This window comes from Chiroxiphia lanceolata, chromosome 2, assembly GCF_009829145.1.
Source record: "Chiroxiphia lanceolata isolate bChiLan1 chromosome 2, bChiLan1.pri, whole genome shotgun sequence".
NCBI lineage: Eukaryota > Metazoa > Chordata > Aves > Passeriformes > Pipridae > Chiroxiphia > Chiroxiphia lanceolata.
In genome coordinates this window covers 72,734,692-72,754,058 of record NC_045638.1, presented here as the reverse complement: position 1 = coordinate 72,754,058, position 19,367 = coordinate 72,734,692, and the positions used below count along the sequence as shown (strand labels likewise).

The 19,367-nt window shown below is 36.2% G+C and overlaps 1 protein-coding gene across 5 annotated transcripts in view; it reads left to right on the top strand.

Moving 5' to 3' along the window:
• Positions 1-19,367, top strand: part of CDK8 (cyclin dependent kinase 8) — a 72,505-nt gene that overhangs the window by 40,768 nt on the left and 12,370 nt on the right. For 4 of the 5 annotated variants that reach the window (XM_032679144.1, XM_032679143.1, XM_032679142.1 and 1 more), the window contains 3 exons: positions 13,870-13,927; positions 16,687-16,818; positions 18,698-18,841. In XM_032679144.1, the coding sequence (XP_032535035.1) occupies positions 13,870-13,927; positions 16,687-16,818; positions 18,698-18,841 (334 nt within the window). The remainder of the gene's footprint in view (positions 1-13,869; positions 13,928-16,686; positions 16,819-18,697; positions 18,842-19,367) is intronic. The other variant, XM_032679146.1, reaches the window with a different exon arrangement.

Sequence of the window (19,367 nt, the reverse complement as noted above, 5' to 3'; positions counted from 1 at the left end):
TGCTTCAGTAGTTAGATTTTCCATAAGTCTTTGAAACACCCCAGTAGAATTTTTCAACAAATAAATGCCAGCCTTTTTTAAATTTCTTACTTGACTTGCATATTCTTCAGCTTTTTTAAATCTTATGGCTTAAAGTAATTGAAAGCAGATAGTTTATTCATGCTCTGATTGTAGCAGGAAGGAAATAAGAATGCTTCATGTAATTACCACAAAGTGCATCAATTACAGTTTTAATAATATTTTGAATTTAGTTACGAAGCATGCATTTTGCTGACTTCTTTTCCTAGTATTTTTTCCATTTTATAATATCCAGGTATTGGACTTCTTCCTTTACTGCAAGTTCTTATTCTATACTAAAAATAAGCATAAGCAGAAGATTATCCATAGATCTGTTTTCATCAGTCTGCAACCTCAACAGCAAGGGAAAAGAGAAGATGCCTTTTACAGCATGCTTGGAAGGTTTTTTCAAGTAATGGGCTCAAAACAGCAGTCCCTTTGCATGGTACAGTAACTTTCGTGCCATGCCTGTTAGTATTTGAAAGTGCATCTTTATTTAATAATATTTTGTAGTAGTCCTGTCTACACAGTCAGGATCCAGTCTGAGCTAAGAGAGGAGCACCCCTCCACTACATGTGTGGTCACTGACAGTAAGATTAGTCTGCAATTTACATTAATAACAGAATTTGCATCTAAACTATTTGAAGTACTTCCATGGTGCAGCAATGCTTAAAAGCATACCACCACACCCCCAAAAAAACTACAAACAAAAAACCACAGAGGAAATCTCACAGGTCTTACTTATAGTACTGCAGCTGGGACACTAGGATAAAATTATTTTTGTTTCTAAATCTTCAGACTACATTCTCTGGCCTATTTCTTTATGTGGAGTGTGAGTGGGTGTTGAACAGATGAATTGCCACTTGGCAAACCAGGTATGGAAGAGGGGTTAACACAGTGTTGGGCTCCTGCTTCCTGTTCCCCTCCTCCTGTATCTTGCCAAAGGAATGACAGTTTCTAAACCTTTGTCAATAACGTCTGTGTCCTAGTTAGTCTGGGACTGTGTCACTGTGGATGTGAGCATTTGCAAACTAGCACAGGATACTGCTAGTGAATGTGTTCTAGTGTGTAGCTCAGCTAAACTGCTGCTTTGAGGTAGTCAAGCTTTATTATAGTCAGAACATAACTTCCTGGGACCTGGACTCTTCCCAAGGATACCTGCTGCCAGGTTTGGGATTAGAGATGTTTTAATCAGTGAGGAGAAGCCACTGCCAGAGTGGTTTTGTGGGGTTTTTTTTGTAGACAAAGTCTTAATTACTTTTCAGGCTCTGGAAGGTGAATCACTTAATTGTGTGCATTAGGCAAAGTTAAATACGTGGAACTTTTACCCTGGCAGCTTACTATTTTCCCCATTAGAGCTTTAGAATCCAAGGATTTCTCCCTCATCAATATTCAATGATGGCTTCAGAAATACAGGAATGCCCTTTGGTCTTGCTGTAGGGCTTCCAAATCTGCGGTCATTTGAAGGAACGAACCTAAATGCTTAAAAAGAAGAAAGAATTAATAGGAAAAGCTGTGCACATTACTAGAAAGAAGTTTGCAGCTTTTAAAAGCAGGATGGTTTTCTACTCTGTTTAAGTATATCAACAGGTATAATAGGCATCGTTTCCTGAAAGGCGTTATAATGACTTGGTAGTGATTTTCTTTCAGAGGAGAAAAACAAAAAAAAGCCCAGTCCAAGCCCAGTCACCCTTTTGGTTGTCAGCTGTTACATTTCCCAGGATTTTTGTTTGCAAGGTGTTTTTCATTAGGTGTGTGCTTTCATGAGATCACAAAAGAACAGTGTGTCTGGCAGAACCTTGTTTTCTTGCATATGCTTACAATTACGTGCTTTTCTCTGAGTTGTAGTTTACTATAATTCTAAATATTCTATAGTTAAAATAATATCTAGTGTACCTTAATGCTTCTATTTATGGGGAACGTGACTACTCCCTTGCCTGCCTTTCTTAGTATTTTCTTTGTCTTAGATTAAACTTTCAAACGAGTAACTAATCCAAATATAGAAATAATCAAAGGAGATTGCAAAACTTAAGTACTTGGTGCTCGTGCCAGTGATTAAAAAAAAAAAAGAGAGAAACTACCAAAAAAAGGAAAACAACCCAAAAAACTTGAAAGAAAATAACCTCTTAGGTGAAACTTTTGACTGAATAATGTCTGTCAACTTTATACAAATGCAGATTTAAAAGTAGAAGTGGAGCATATTGCTGGAGTACTACCAACTTTCCAGTTAGAAAAGTATGGAGAGATGTGTGAGTTTGTGTAGAGATCTTTGAGTTTACCATAGAGAAGCCTATAGAGATACATAATACAATATGCTTCATATTCATATATGCAAATCATTGTGAGACCACTTTCTTTGAAAGAATCTGGGAAATTACACGCCAGTCAATCACTCTTGCCTTGATCATTGGAAAGGTAATGGATCAAATCCTCCTGGAAGGCATTTGCAAGCATCTGAAAGATATGAAGATGATTGGGAGTAGTCAACATGGATTTTTATGAAGGGGAAACCGTGGTTAGCCAACTTGAAAACCTTCAGTGACTGGCTTGATGGGTGGCATAACAGCAGTGGATATTGCTTCCTTTAGTAAGACTTTCCACTCTGCATCCCATACATCCTTGTAGACAAACTAATGAAGTAGAGACTAGGAAGTGCACAGTGAAGTGGATTGAGAACTGGCTGAGTTGATGGGCTCAAAGGATTGTGATCAGTACCATGAAACTGAACTAGACACCAGTCACTAGAGCGGTGTCCCAAGGGTTGATGCTGAGACCAGTGCTGTTTAACATCATCGTCAGTGATGTAAACAAAGAGAGAAAGCACACCCTCAACAAGCTGGCAGATGATATCCAGAGGTGCCTTCCAACCTCAGCCATTCTGTGAATGTGTTATATCTTCGTCATTTGATCTGTCTTGAAAAATTACTGTTTTTTCAAAGTCTAAAATCCAGCTCATGACAAATAATAGAAGAGAAACCAAGGGGATGGGGAGCTATGAGGGAGGAAGTGTAAGGTGAATATGAAAGATCAAATAGCTCATATGGAATAAGTAATAACAATGTGAAGAACGCAGTGAAATACAAAACCTTTGCAGCAAAGGAAGACATTTTTGCAATGTATTTTGACAGCAGTATGATGAGGGGGAGGATGTGGTGCCATTTTCTTTTCCTGAATAAAAAAGGTGACGTATCACCAAAAGTTTTTTTGGAAGCTGTGTGGTCAAAAAATGAAAGATATACTTCTACTGGATCATCAGTTGTTACGGACTTTGGTATGAAACACTTGTGTAACACTAGTGTCTCTAGAAAGAGATACCTAAAGATATTAAAAAACCTGTCAATTCTATAGGATTAAAGTGTTACAGAGATTCGTATTTTTAGACCTTTATTGGATTAGCCCTATATCTTTTATTCTTAGCTGGAGGTGCTAAGTACTGGAATCCAATGGAAAATATAAATGAAAACACAGTATTTAGTCTACTCCTCCAGTTGTATTTGGGTCTTCATTGCAAGCCTTCCTGGTGATTTTGTAAACTGACAGTCTTTAAAGATAGTGAAAAGTTTTGAGTTTGTTTTTTTTAATTCACAGGGCACATCCATTCAAGCAATTCCTGAATATGAATGTATTCTTTCATAGCTTTTTATAGATTGATCATCTTTAACCTTAGATCTCTTATAAGAAAATGCAAGGCCATTTAACAAGTTTTAATTAAGGATAGTGAAAGGATACTATAAACTCAAAGATTTACGTAATATGTGAGATCAACAGAAAACACCTGAAAACTTTTATCCAAGCAACTAATGTTTAGCAAAGTGTCCTAAAAATCTTGATACTATTTTACCACACTGTGCTGTTAGTTTCAAATTAATAATAAGATGGAGTGCTGAATAGGGGAACATTTGGTGGGTATTTTTCTGATTTCCAAGTGAAAAGCTCGTTTCTTAAGTTGATTCAAATGAAAGTAAGGTGCAAGGAAAGGTCAGAAATCTCTATTTCAGGTATGGGTTTTTCAAATCCACTTCTCTTAGACTACTGCTTTTGTTCAAAGCCCCGTTTACCTGATTGTCGAGTCCAACCTTATCTGTAATTTTTTGTAGCCTTTTATTACCTTCTGCAGGTGTTTCCAAAAGATCTAACTGTATCTGTTTGTCTGGGGTACTGACTTATGCTTTGTCTGGTGGGACCTAAATTTGGGTTTTCTGCTTTTTAGCTCAGTATTTCTTTTCCATAAACCATCCTCAAAATAATTAATCCTCTGTGGTGATAAAACCGAAGTCTCGCAACCTTCGTGTTTACAGCTGGCAATAATACTGGCAACTATTTTTTGCTCTCTTAGTGAGTATATCTTGTTTTGAAACTACAGTAAGTACAATCTTTGCCCAAAGTTTAAAGGGGAGGTCAAGGGAGAGCAATATATGTATTATAAGAGGAGCTTTGCTAATTTACCAATTCAATAATGTGACCAAACCTAGGCAGAATTACTCTGAGACTGTTATTGCCTGGAGAAAATACAAATAGAGTTTCTGAATTTGGAGTTCTGTAATCAGTGTAAACTTCTGTTGAACTACCACAACATGTCTTAGGGACATACAAATGCAACACAGATTAGTGTTTGTAGACATGAAGTTGCATTACATGATTATTGATGTTTTAGTGATATATTTTTACCTTATCTGCTGTAGAACTGTCAGACACAAGAAGCAATGAAAGTGGAGTATTTTTTCCCTGACATTTCTACATCACTGTAAATCAAATAATTTTAACCAATAATCCTAGACAGATTAACAGACAGTGAAGAACTATTACAAAAGGGGAACTACAAATTTGAATCTGAAAGTAACTTGTAGTTTTTCTTTATATTAATATAAACGCTATAAATGTGAAGAGTACTGCTTTTGTTTTCTCTCTCCTTGTTTCCCTGGAGTCCTTCAGGACTAGATCCAGTGTTTCAGGACTGATCTTTATAACCACTTGTATCTTTACCTTACAGGGTATGAAGTCAATGCAGACCTCTTCTGTGCCTTTGGGAAGTTTGTCCTTGTCTGGTGGAATATATGTTTAATAACAGCACCAGAAACCCAAGTGTCCTCATATTGCATATTGACTTGTGAACTGGAAACAAGGTGGTGCTTTAGAGTTCTAGATATGCAAAATAATAGCATTGCTTTTACAGTCTCTAGGAAAAAATAGTTTAAAAAAAAAAGCAAGTTCCGTTTTTACAAGAAAAAAAACCCATTGTGTTGATGTGTTGATACTGTGTAGCTGCTTAAGGAGACAAAGATCACCTCTGCAAGCTGGTTCTTTGTTAGTTTCCCCCAAGTAACCTTTGTATCTGTTAGCAAAATTCAGGTACATTTGGTAAAAAGATAGGGTATCAAAACAGACCATTTCTTTCAAATTTCATGAGAAATAGATGTCAGATACAGGAGGGCATGTGTTGTGGGAGAAATGCATTGAGAGTTGCACCAGAGCCAACTGGTAAAATACTTTTGCTATTACTTTTTTCAGGCTTAGAAATACTTCAACTTAAATTCCAAGGCATTTGAGTAGATTGATAACTAAAGTAGAATAATGTAATGAAAATTATATGGGTGTTATGTAAGTAATATTGAGGGATGTCATTCATAGATGGATACCTGATACATAGATAATTTTTCTGTCTATCTGCCTGTATATATATGACATGTTTGACGATGCAAATACATTAGCTCATGGGAGGACTATAGTAGATCTCTTTGTTTTCTGTAACTATGAACTTGTTCTTTCATTACTAGCCTGTTTTTTCATGTGCTGGCTTTCCAATATGGCCAAATAACTAATTCTGGTGCTGGAAAGAGTAATGTAGGTAATTCACTGTTTGAAGGTTAACTCAAGTCATCTCAGTGCATTGCCATGCAGTAGTTAAAGTGGCTGCAATAACTCATATCCATTTAGATAAATACATTTAGAGGTAAGACTTCTACAGGGGAAAGGCATTCTAGAAACTTCAGGTGGCATTTCTGCCACTAAGGTGTACTAGCCAAACAGAAAAAGTATCAGCATAACTTGTGGTTCTGACCTGAGAGAGGTATGGGGGATCGGAAGCTCTTTCATCACAAATCTACCTTTGAAGTAAGCTTAGTCAATAAAATCGCTGCAGTAGGATTTTAAAAAACCCTAGAGTATGATTTTAGAAACAGATGCAGTTTGCAATTTAGTTTTGTTTTGTTTTGTTTTTAACTGCTGTATACCTTAAGATTGTGTCAAAGTTAACACGTAAAATGCTGTGAGAGAGCATTTGTTCAAAATACAGGCAGGAGCCGTAGTAAATGCTTTTACTGCAGTCTGCTGTAGAAAGAAGATGCTGTGTTTTGTATGATTTATACTCGTAGAGGAAAAGATTATAAGAAAACAGTCATTTGATTAAATCTAAGCAGTTTTCAAGTGACCTTATAAATAGGACAAACTTATATAAACTTATAAAAAGCTTGTTCTTTATGAACTCCCAACTTCATGTCTTGCTCTTAACATGAGTGACACAAAACACAATCTTTAAGGTGTTGTTTGAAATACAAAGTTGCTTTAACAGGTAAACAGAAAGCCCACGCAACCACTGGGAAGTGCATACTAATAAATTACATAGGCTTTTCACCTTTGTTATTTTTTCTTAATCCAGAACAGGAGGAGTTGTGTTAGTCAATACAAATAGGGTGATATGGAAGCAATGAGAGTATTATTTAAATGAAAAAACAGTAAAATAGGGCTGTTAAGGAAAATGGTATGAGTTACCACAACTGCATGCAATCCAAGGAGTAAATAAGGCAATTTTCTGCCTTTGTGTGAAAGGATTGGGATGTATGACATTACAGTACTACTGAATATCTGTCAACCTGTGGAAACTGCTCCAACAAAATTAATGAGTAAAAATGGTACTCAGTGTTTCTATTACCCATTCAAAATCCCTACTTGTGAGGCAGAACTCTAAATATAAAAAGGAGCTGGAATTACATGTGGAATAACATAGTACCTAAAAACCAGTTTCAGAGCACGCTCTGCTCTTGCATTTGATCCTGCTCTGATGTGTCCTCAGCATCCGGAGTCATCCTGACCTCTGCTGCTTTAGCAAAACCCTTAGGAAATATATTTCTTCAAGATTGATTGTTTTAATGTGTAAAGTTTGTTACTACACTTTTGAATGATGTGTTAATGATATTTGACTTGTTAGATTTTCCTGCTATAATAGTATTTTTGGCCTATGATACCCACCTTTTCTTTCTTGGAGACTTAATACAGAAAGTCATGCCCTGCAGCTTGTCCTGATGTCCTGAGAATGTAATTAATTTTTTTTTTCTTTCAACTTGAATTCAGATCCAATGAAAGTGATAGAAAAACCTGTGTATTAGGTGGTGTACAGGCTTTGAAAGGAAATTTTTGGACTGTGTTCAGTGCATAAAAATGTAATAGTGAGACCAACAGCTTTTATCAGACTGAAACAGAGATAAAATACAGTTGATGGTAAGTAGCAGAAGGCCTCCCTGGCGTAGATACAGCATCCTTTTATCTTGCCAAACACTTCCTGTACTTTAAAATTTTTGAACATGTGTGCTTTGATAATTTAGAGTTTTGTTTTTGTTTGGCTGTTACTGATTATTTTAACGACTCCAGGTTTTAATGAGAATTTTATTTAGATGCTTGATTTATTTATTTTAAACAGCTCTGGGATGTTCTTTATAGGAAAATAATTACAGAAAGTATTACATTAAAATAGGTTTTCTTAATTTTCCAGTGCTTTTCACAATTAATGTGTTCTGTAATAAGAAGTGTTTTGATGCTTAGATTTAATACATGTTGAGTTCTGTGGAGCCATTGTTTTCACCAGTGGTTGTGGTGGTCTTTTGATTATAATTTATTTTAAAGCCCCAAATCAGTTAATAGATGCAACAGAAATTATCTTGATTGCGAATACACATCTTTGAATTCAAGGAAAGAAATTAACTTCAGAAAAGTGCTGATACTGTCACTTGAATGAGGGTGTATTGACCCTGTTATTGTGTGAGAGTGCTGTTTAGCATTGAAGTAGTCAGTTTTGTTCAAAGTGGAAGGAAAATGGATTATTTTCTTCAATCAGAAAATATTCCAAAAAGACAGTTCCAGTCCCTAAGAATGCAATAAGGGAGCATCCCACCTTGATAATAAGGAACTATTTTGGTGTATGTTATGACTGCTTGAAGATCAACAAGGTTATTAGAGATGTACTTTAAGAAGCATGAACGTTGAATGTGTTGTTGGTCATAGACCAAAGCCTAGTAGGTTTTGCTTCACAGCTCTTCCAATCCGAGGACTTAACTGGGAAGTGATAAACCACAACAATATATTAAAATTTCTACTGCTATGCCACAGAAGTGCTCTTTTAAGCAGGCTACATTTTGCTAAGCCCTTGCAGCTGTCTTTCTAAACCTTTTTGATTATTTTTTTCCATGCCATTGAATTATGAACTTCACAGCTAGACATTTTTAACTTGTGTTTCATACTTCTCAGGCACTTGCTCACATACAATTGAAGAAGTTCAGTTTTGATTTGGTATGATTGTAGGGTTGTGTTTTTGATTCTGTTCCTGTATTGTTTAATACTTTGAAGTCTAAAATATAAAGAAGTCATTAAATATAAATCTTAATAGAATCATTGAGGTCATGATTGCAAAAGCAAAACAATTTAGGGATAAAAGCCCTTTGCTTAGCGTTGTTCTTTTCAAGTTAAACTGCTTTTTTTTTAAATGGAAAAGGAATGTTATACTTCTATCAGTTATCTTGTCACAGGTAGAAGTGGATGGCATGGCCAGTTCTGAATATTGGTGGCACAGCCATTAATGATGCACAAATAGCAGTGGTTAACAAAAGTCACTGGTGTGACTCACCCCATCACTGTGAATCCTCTGCGGAGTAATGTTTTAGTAGCCAAACTCATAAGTATTGAATTATCCAAATGAAAATTAGTGAGGATGATACTAAAACCTTATTAAAAGATGCATTAAAATGCAGGTGTAAAGAGTATGAGTCTGTTCATAAATATACATAGACTGCTGCAAAGAGTTAATAATAGGGGTGGGGAGGAGGAGGTAGCATCTACGTTATAATAATACTATAATAAGAATTCAAAGGAATTTGTATTAGTCACCAATAGCTATGTTTAAAATCAGTCTTTGAAAATTACCAATTTCAGAAACAGACTAGTAGCAAAACAATAGTTCCTGCAGACCTGGTTTGATGCTAAAAGTACTAAGAATCAAAGATTTCAATGGCTAAGCTGTCTGAAAAGGCACATCTTTTCCTCGATGCTTTGATGAGTAAAGTGTAGTTAGAGGAGGACTCAGCAGCAGAGTACTTTTCCTGGAGTATGAGACAATGTTCTGTGATTTCCAGACATCTAGTATGCAAACACAGAATAAATAATCATCTCCTGCTCCTATCAATAACTTGCTCTGAGCAACAGGAATGCTGGTTTTGGTGGTGAGGCATTTTTTGTTTTGTTTTGGTTTGGGTTTTTTTGGTTTGTTGTTATGGTGGTGGTTTTTTTATTTTTTCTTTTGGTCACATCTCATCAAGACAGACTGGTATAATTTTCATTTTGTTTGCATTTTTACCTTCAAAATAGAAATTCAGATAAGTAAGTTTTGAAGTCTTGAGTTTCCTCTCTGTGAATATACCCAAACATTTTCAGAGTATGTTAAGAAGCAGTGTGTGACTGCAATGTTCGTTCCAAGTAGCAGTCCTGCAGAAAAGATATGAAGAAAATGCATGGCTGGTAACCTTAACATGAGTCAATAGTCTTACAGAGTGAGGCAGGATACCTCACTCGTATAAAAATCATATAAGGATCATATAAAGTGGAAGATACTGTGCAAGGCATGTAAAACAATCCCTCCACTGCAGGAGGAGCAGTGTGTAATTTGGAGCACTTGACTTGAAATAAATAGGTGGCCCACGGCAGAACAGCTAAAGGGAATCCACCAGAATGATCATACATCCAGAAAAAAATAACCAACTGGGAAACACGGAGCAGGCAAGAGTTTGTGTGTTTGTTTTTTTTTTAATCTAGGTGATAGGACTGAAGAGAGAGGTTTGTCTTGAAGTGTAAGAAGTTCTTGCAGTGAAGGAGGGGTTGTCTGCTCCTTCTGCTGATGTAGAAGAGGCAATGAGAGTAACCTTGTCTTGTTGTGTGAGAAGGAAAGGGAAAACACTGCAGTGGAGAAGAATGAAAGAGAATAGATTGCCTGGGAATTGTGCAGCCTTCATTACCAGGGACTTCAGGATCAGAGTGAAGAGAGAGTGGTGTCGCGTCAGGTCAGGCAGCTGGGTGAAGGTGACAGCCTGAAGTTCTTGCTGTAGCCTGTGGGTTTTTATGTCCTTTGTTCGAAATTAGCTTGCTTCTTAGGGTTTCTTTTTACACTTTGCAAATAATGATTAAATTAGAAGCACCTAAAAATGATTCAGTGAGGATCTTTTTTCTCTCATCAGTAGTAATAGTGATTAAATGCACAAGATGAGGATTTGTCCAGGTATCGCAACAAAGCGTCCTACAAAGCCAGATAAGATTTAGTGCTGTGCTATGGTCACAAGAATTCATTCATGAGAATGAATTCTTCCCCTGCTGTTGAGGTGGGGTTTGGGAAAGGAAGGGTAATTTTTCTGAAGTGTAGTTCCGTGGGGTTGCCAGAAACTTGTTAGTCTCTGAAGTTACAGCTGTAAATTGCTGCATGGCTTTTCACATTTGGTTTACGATCATGACAGGTTTTTCATTTGCATTTGTCTGGCATGAGCAAATTATTTTACTTAATGGCAAAACTAGAGATGCCTCTATTAGAACAAAAATGAGTGACTTCAAGTTGATTATTTGTAGTTATAAAAAAAAAGATAGCTGTCAGTGTGTTTTCAGAACAGAGTACAAAAATTGCTGAAAGATTTTTCCTCACTTGTTCAGCCCAAGTAATTTGAATAAGCTTTTTCAGCTTTTATTTTTCTGAATAATTAAATTTTAATTGAAAATTAACAAATTAAACTAATGCTTATCCAGATTTCTCTCTTCTCTTTCTGCTTATTTTTCTTTGCAAATAAGTTTCTAATGTGTAATGAGTTGCCCAAAATCTGTGAGTTGTTGGTTGTTTTTTTTTGGGGGGTTTTGGTTTTTTTTTTCCTCCAGATGGCAGATTAGAGTAAAAGATACCTAACAGAAATCCCTCACCCATATATTGACTTTTGTTAGTGAACTTTGGTGTTTTTCAGGGATTCCTCAAAATGCATATGTGCATTTAAATTGAATGGTGTTGTTTGGAAAATTCTTTCAACCAAAAATGTTGTTCCAGACAATGATATTAGAAATGGGAACCTTCCTAATAAGACATCTTATTTAAAATTTAATTTTTTTAAACGTGATGCTGTATTTTTACAGTGATATGACTATATAAATATTTTTGTCTGTAGGAAGAATCTTCTGTTCCAAACAGAGCTGTTTAAGTGAAGGACCTTTGACTCTAGAAAAAAAGGTGAACTGCTGTGAATGGTTATTTCAGAACAACTGAGGGGTGTTTTTCATTTTGCAGCTTTAGAATACTCCTACACAGATTTCTAAATTGTCTCTGTTGTTAAACAGGTTCTGTAACTCCTGAAATCTTGAGTGTGAGTCAGGGTGTTGATACTTATTTTGCTAACCAGTACTATCTTATCTCATTGTGCTTTCTCTTCTCATCTCTACCTACCTTGAACTTAGGGTAGAAGATCTTCGGTGCAGGAATTGTTACCCAGTGCTGTGTTTTTTAGTCATCTGGTATAATGGAGTCTTTGTGTGAATAGGGCTCCTTGTCCTTATCAAAATCCAAACAGTAAAATATCTTAAGATGAAAACACCATGGGGATGTTACAAGCATTTTTGTAGAGTATTATCAACTTGTGAATTTGCAGGTCAATGTATTATACATCTGAAAAATTTTAGTGCCTGTGTAATGTGCCGTTAACTCTACTCAAAAAATATTAATTAGGCATGTAGCTTATTAGCACCCCGTTTATATTGAAGCACATTTTGTGAAAGGTATGGGTTTGTTCTTTGAGTCACAGTGTAATAACAATAGAAAGGCTTATGTGTTGAAATGGTGTGTTTCTTACCTAATGGATTGAATTGCTACAAAGTTCAGCGTTAACTCTGAATTTAAAGATGTACGCTGCTTGTTTATTTCTAGAACTTTTGTGGAAACAACCTAAATGGAGTGCTCTGAGAGCTGTGTGCCTACATACTGCATTTTTTTGATGTTGAAGCAGTATTTACCTGGAATGTATGCCTTTATTAAAAGACAAAATAGAAACGGGGTGGTGGTGGTATGGGGGACAATTTCTTCTGCAAATCACTGAGCGTAATACAGCACAAGTTGGATCTGTTATTGCTGTTGGAAGACAATGGGATATATCTTACCTTTTTTGATCCACGGTCAAACTATAATATTTTCTTCCATCTTTAACCTGCTCTCAGAAATGTAACACCTTAGATTCCTTTTACGTATTTTGTACACAGATTGTAGAGTTACAGAAATCCACTTTGGAGCCTTTCATAAACAACAGTAGTTATGTTTATCAAGGAAATTTTTTTTCTGGATTACTAATTTTTTGTACCTGTTTTACACAATGTGAATTACTTATTATTTATCAAATTGTGATCTTTTGCCTCTTTGCATGTGTTTACAACAGAGCCTGATAGATTCAGGAGGGGCTTGGGAATTGCCTAGAATGTGTTCACTAAATCACACTAAGATATTGGGATTTATTATGTTAACTTTTAGGTAGTCTAAACTGTTTTGGTGGAATACTCTTTTCTTAAGATCAGTTTAAACTGGGAAAGCAAAACGAGCTGTAACTCAGCCTTATAATTTTTACAGGTCACACCTGAATAGGAGCCCCTGTTTTGCCCAGGATTTACAGAACGAAGGGGTGTCTAAATCACTCTATTTGAGAGCAAGTCTGGCATAGATTATCAGCTTTAGTTGTGAGTTTCCTTACTTTTTTCCCTCAAAATAAGCACTGCAGGTTTCATTATATAAACATTAGCATTTGAGGAATCTTTTGACTGCAGATACCAAGAATGGATTACGAGAAACGGGACAGCAGAAAATACAGGATTATGGAGTTAATTATGTTTCAAACCAGCAGAGCTCTAGTTTAATTCTTTAACTCACCTCCATAGTAAAACAAAGAAAGAGAAGATGGAGAGAAAAATAATGTAAAGGCAATGCTTTCCAGTTTTGCAGCTGCGTGAATTGGTAAATTGTACATAGGACACTTGTAAATAGGAATAATTAGATCATTTTTCTCTCCGATATTAAGTGATACGGTAATGTTTCATCTGTATCTCACTTGTATATTTTTTCTGTAAAATGTGTCTGCAAATGTGCCTAATAAGCCTGGGCAGCTGTAGAGCTGGCTTCCCATCCCTGTGCTGGGGTGGTGGACAGCAGTGGTACTGCCTCCCACCAAAGGATCTGTGGCTATTTGGGTAGAAATGTCAGCAGCTTGGCGGCTGCCAGCTCATGCGGGTTGAGGACAGACACCAGGGTGTCAGTGAGGGAACATGGTGCTGGAGCTCAGCAACAGCGAAAGGAAACACGAGGAGGATGCAGTCAGGGAGAGCCTGTGTCTGGATCCTTGCACAGCTTTACCGGGACAGAGAAACTTGGCATTTTTATCAAAACGAAGTTGGTTTAAAACTGGAAAACAAACCTTAACTAACTTTTCAGAGACTAATGTTTAGGTTTATCGTGGTATATGTATTGTATATTTATTTTTTTTTCCACAGAAACCTGCTAATATTTTAGTTATGGGTGAAGGTCCTGAGCGAGGAAGAGTAAAAATTGGTATGTTTATATCTTTGATAAGTCCCAGTGTAGCATTTAAGTTAGAATGTTCTGAAAGTGCAGTTGTACCACCTAAAGTAGTCACTGTAATACTAGTATGTGCCTGGGCACATTGCCCAAATGCTGTTTTCTGAGTGACTGACTTCATGATATTAGCCCCATGCACCAGTTCTGACGATGAAATGCTGTAGCCTCATCAATAAAACGTGGAAAATGTCATTATATTTTGTTTAAGTGGGTGTGTGTGTGGGGTGGGGGATTTTGATGTGGGAATAAAAGATGACAGCTAGCTAGGGGGAAAGGAGGAGAAATAAAGGGGATTTTAAAATTTCCTCCATTTACCTCTGTAATGCCATGACATTATACTTTGCTGCTGCTTATAAAAATCTAAATAGGGAACTACTCATTGCTACAAAGCTTAAATGTTTTTTTTAATGGAATCAAAGGTGTCATTTAGACTACAAAATATTCTTGAAAGAGTAGGCAGGTCCCTTGGAGATAGACACAAGGGATCTTAAACGTTGAGAAAACACAGTAATCCACCCAAAATGCTTAGTGAGAACTCCTGCTAAATGTTCAACCTGGAATTTACCAGGGAAGGAAAGACCCAGTGTTTTCCCACTATTGTAACATTTTGTGGTGGGAGTTAGTGTTTGGAGTGAGAGGATAATTTATAGAACTTCAATTGTTTTAAATACGTAAATAAAAATTAACAGTAGTCTAACAGTAATAAACTGTAGCGGGCTGTGCATTATCGTGGCAGTGCTGTGACAGCAGGCTGCTAATGCACAGCCTGCTTACATTTGTTATGGTAAGGCAGCCTTGTTTGGAAGGGTTTTCTAAAGCTAGTTCATCTTTTTCACTTCCCTCTGGCTTTCTTTTATGAGATTATTCTTCTGCATTGTTACTCTGTTCTCTTAGTGTTTTGTTTATCTGAACTATATTGTTAATCACCAGTATAATGATTCAGGGTAGGATTTTCTTGGAGCATTCAGTGCTGCTCTAGTCCTTCCCTTGCCCTTTGAAATTCAGGGAGCAGATGGGCTAGGGCTGAATGCTTCTGCAGATCCTACCCTGAAAGTTTTTAATGCCCTTCCAAGCTTTAAGGTTGACAGTAGGGTTTGAAGTCTTCTGCATAGAAAATAGGCACAGCATGGACAGCAGAAGGGAAAATTCCTTCATGTTACCTTATTCTTCATGGAGCAGTTGCTTCCAAAACAGAGAATGTAGGTCATCCTCTGGGCATGTTCACTTCTGACCGTGGTGGTGATAATTGCTGTACACAACTGCTTGCTAGTAATTTCACGTAGACCACCCGTTTATTTCTTAGCTTATAACTTTGAATTAATTTGGGAATAACTTAGAAAACAACTAAATTAAGTCACTCTGTTAATGGACAGGTGAAAGATTCTGTATTGGGCCGCCAGTCCTCTGAGCCATCCATTCCCAGTGGGGGAAGAGGGAGGGGAACCCTGGATTTCTAAGTGTGTTATCAAAATGTAGAATTTTTGTTTCTTATTTTCTAAAGATATTGCCACAGCAGTAAAAGAATACAGAAGTTATACCCATACCAAGGGCTTCCACTTTGCCAGTGTAACTAATTTTTCTAAAAAATACATAACTGGGATTTAACTTAAAATAATTTTATAGGCTTTTTGTGTCATTCTGAGTCATAAATTCACTTTCTGCCAACAATTTTCCTTATTATTTATAGTTATTAGTGACTTGATCAATTTTGAGTAATTGATATTTCAGTGTAGAAAACGGTAAAATGTTTCTCTTTTTAAATGCATTAAAACAATCATAAATAGGAATGCATATGAAAAATAATTAAGAATTCTGTAGTCAAGTTAGACCCATATTTACACTACAGTTTTCCCTCATGTAGGTCCTTTTCCCTCGGAATGGCTACTCATCTCATTTCATTTGAGTCTTTCTCAGCACATGAATATCCCTACACCGCAGAGTCCCTCTGTCTTGGGGTTTGGGGAGTGATGGGTTGGGAAAGAGACCTGGTGGGAGAAGCTGCGTATTTTAGTCTCTGCCCATTTTTTCCTGTAAGACTTATATTTGGTAGTTCAGACAGCTTTCTAGGCAGTTGTATAATACCAATTCTAAAAAGTAGTTTTTAATGATATAGTGCCCACAACCAGAATTTTAAAATTATAGCCTAAATGGTATTCAGTGCTGGTATATTGATACTGGAAATACATCTTGACAGAAAATCAGCAGGGAGGCAGATGCTGTAGGTTTAGTTGCTGTTTTTGTGTGAAGGAAGTCTTGCTACAGCTAACTTCATGAGGAGGGAGCTTTTGTCATGTGCATGTATGTATTATAAATCATTCTAACCTTTGCAGAACCTGCATTTTGCTCACTTTAAAAACTGCTGCTTTTTGAAGAACCATCCTATAATAACAGAGTATTTTACCAGAGAGTATCAGTAAAATGAGTCAGGATTTACCAGTGTCCTAAGAAGTGAATTGATGCACTTCTTCAGAACAATGGTTAATTCTTCATTCTAAATGGCTTAGTAATGATTTATAATTATATACTTTGTAGATGATGCCATCCAGTAACTTTTACAAAAGCTTTAAGAAAAATCTGCTCACAGAGTTCATATCTGCTACAGTCCGTGTTCGCACTTTATTTAGCAGTGGTGGTAGCGCTAACAAGTAAACTCAATCAGTTTGTTTTAAAAAAAAAAATAAAAAATCGTAGTTTTCCTCAAATTTTAAAGCATCTCTCTTTGAATTTTGCAGCTGACATGGGCTTTGCCCGATTATTTAATTCACCTCTGAAGCCTTTAGCAGACTTGGATCCAGTAGTTGTAACCTTCTGGTATCGAGCTCCAGAGTTGCTTCTTGGAGCAAGGCATTATACCAAAGCTATTGGTAAGTAAATTGGGCAAAAACTGACTATTTTGTTCTTTATGTAATCTGAACCCAAATATTGAAGTATTGATAAATAATTCAAAGGACAGTTGCTGAGTTAAAGGTGTGTTACTTGCTTCTTGAAGAAATATTAATCTTTAACAAGTTGTTTAGTTTACTGCGGCCTCTGGCTATATATAGGAATGAAATATTTCTGGGTTTTGGTTCCAAATGCCCTGTGATAAAATCTAAGTCTATATGGCTTTCACACAAGACTTTCATAAGTGCTGTTAAATAAAAATATGGATGTATCTTTAAACTGCTAGTAGAATTCATATTATGATGACTGTGAGGCACAGTGCATTAGTTTTATTGCAGAGGTTATTATCTAGTGTAATAAATACATGAAATAAGGAATGTACAGAATGGAAAGTATATTGAGTACTGAAACTAAACTATAAAATCAAGCTGCATTTTAGTCTCTGTGTCTTTTTCAAAGATGGATGACAGATGGCCAGAGCCGTTGTATGCTGGGGCTGTAGGACAGGGAACAACCCAACAGCAGGCTGGAGGAAGGTTCACCTTTACTAAGTGTGAACAGCTTTGCTATGGAAGGGAGAGAGACTGTAGAGAAAAGGATTGGGAAGTTTTTCTTTTGCTGGCTGGTTTAAAAGATATGCTAGAGCCTGGCAACCATTTTTTTGGAAATAACTAACTTCCCCTGCAATGCTTCACTTGGTTTGCACAGACATGGAGGTTGTATGTCAGCGTACTGTGTCATTTCTGTATTCTTTCCTCAGAACTCAGTCTTTTTTTTTTTTTTTTTTTTTTAGAGCTTGTGTCAGTGTTTTTGTCAGAAATTCTAATCTTTATGCCTCAAATGTATTTTCATTTACTTCTCTGTTAATACTGTGTTTCTTTTATAGATCAAATACATTTCTTTATATGTTCCTTTAAACTGCTTTATTTATTGTATTTGCATGTTCCCTCACTTTACTGGCACTTTCTTCTGCTTGCTGCATGTGAAAACTGCATGGGCAGTCATAGCCTTCAGTACATAATTTTTTCAGTGTAGATAAAAACTGACTGTGTAGAAACACTGACTAATGGGGTTATGCTCGCTGCATCATTTGCTTTTGTCCTTGTTCATGACCTTTTCTTGTTTATTCAAGATTCAGTGTAGCATTACTTTAAGTTAAAAATTGCATTTGTATATGCTAGAAAAAATCGATAATACAACTGGGAAAATGCAGGCTATCTGATTTAAAGATTGGGATGCAACAGGGAAAACATAAAAGCTGTGGAAGCTAGGTTTTGGGATTTATTTTAATGAATGTTATGAAAAAAAGAGGGCGATGTATGTGAGCATGGAGAAATTTTCTTGTTACTCTCTTTCTGCAAGGTTTTGTAAATAGCATTTGGTTTATTCTAATATCGTGGCTTTTCAGCTTATATATTTTGGGTCATTTAATATAAAACTCAGTGGTTGATCAACGAAGACACCCTTCTTGGCCAGGCCAGTGTGGCAGTGAAGCACCAAGATGCTGCTTAGCTTTTCTTTGTGTTTTATGCATCCACAAATACCCAAGTAGTTTCCTTTGCTGTTTTTCTTAACTAGATTAATTTTTTTACAATGTTAAATGGTAACTACACTTTAAAAAACCCACAAAAACTTGTATGATACTCTCTCAGCTCCCGTGTAGTTACTGAATTATGTATCTCCATCCGTAGCTAAAAGAAAAAGTTGAGGAAGCGTTGCATCTCTTCGACAGAAACTTGACATTTTCAGTGGAGGAACCTTATCTCTGATAAGCTAAACCCTAACATTCTGCCTCACCCCGATGCTTTCGGAAAGATTAATTTGATTTTTCTTTTTAATTTCTGTTCTCCTTTTTTAAAGATATTTGGGCCATAGGGTGTATATTTGCAGAGCTGCTAACATCAGAGCCAATATTCCACTGTCGACAAGAAGATATCAAAACTAGTAACCCTTATCACCATGACCAGCTGGACAGAATATTCAATGTAATGGGATTTCCTGCAGGTACATACTGTATTTTTTTATCACCACTTTTCAAAGAAAGATATCTGTATGGCTTTCTTTGCATATGAAGATGACAGCTGATCAAAGCAACAGAGCTGTTCAAACACAGTCTTTATTTCATTAGGTATAAATATAGAATCTAATGGTCAAATTATATATTTCCCCTATTATTAATGATAGGATTATCTTCGTGTATACAGGTATCAGTGTTTTATTAAAAGATTATGTTGAAATGGTGGATGATTAAAAATCAGGAGTATTTCTGCATTTCAACAGTACTGATTATAGATTTAGAAAGCAACTGATAATTACATGAAACAAAGAAAAATATATACATTTAGCGAATATTACGCAATTGTTTAACTTATACCAAATTAAACATAAATATTTTATGCTAAAATAAACATTTGGAAGTAAGGTAGGGTATTTAATTTTTTTTTCCCTGGTAGAAAGCTTGTGGTGTGGAGAAAATTTCTTTATTTCAAACCAGAAGAACAAACTGGCTGCATGAACCAAAACAAATAAC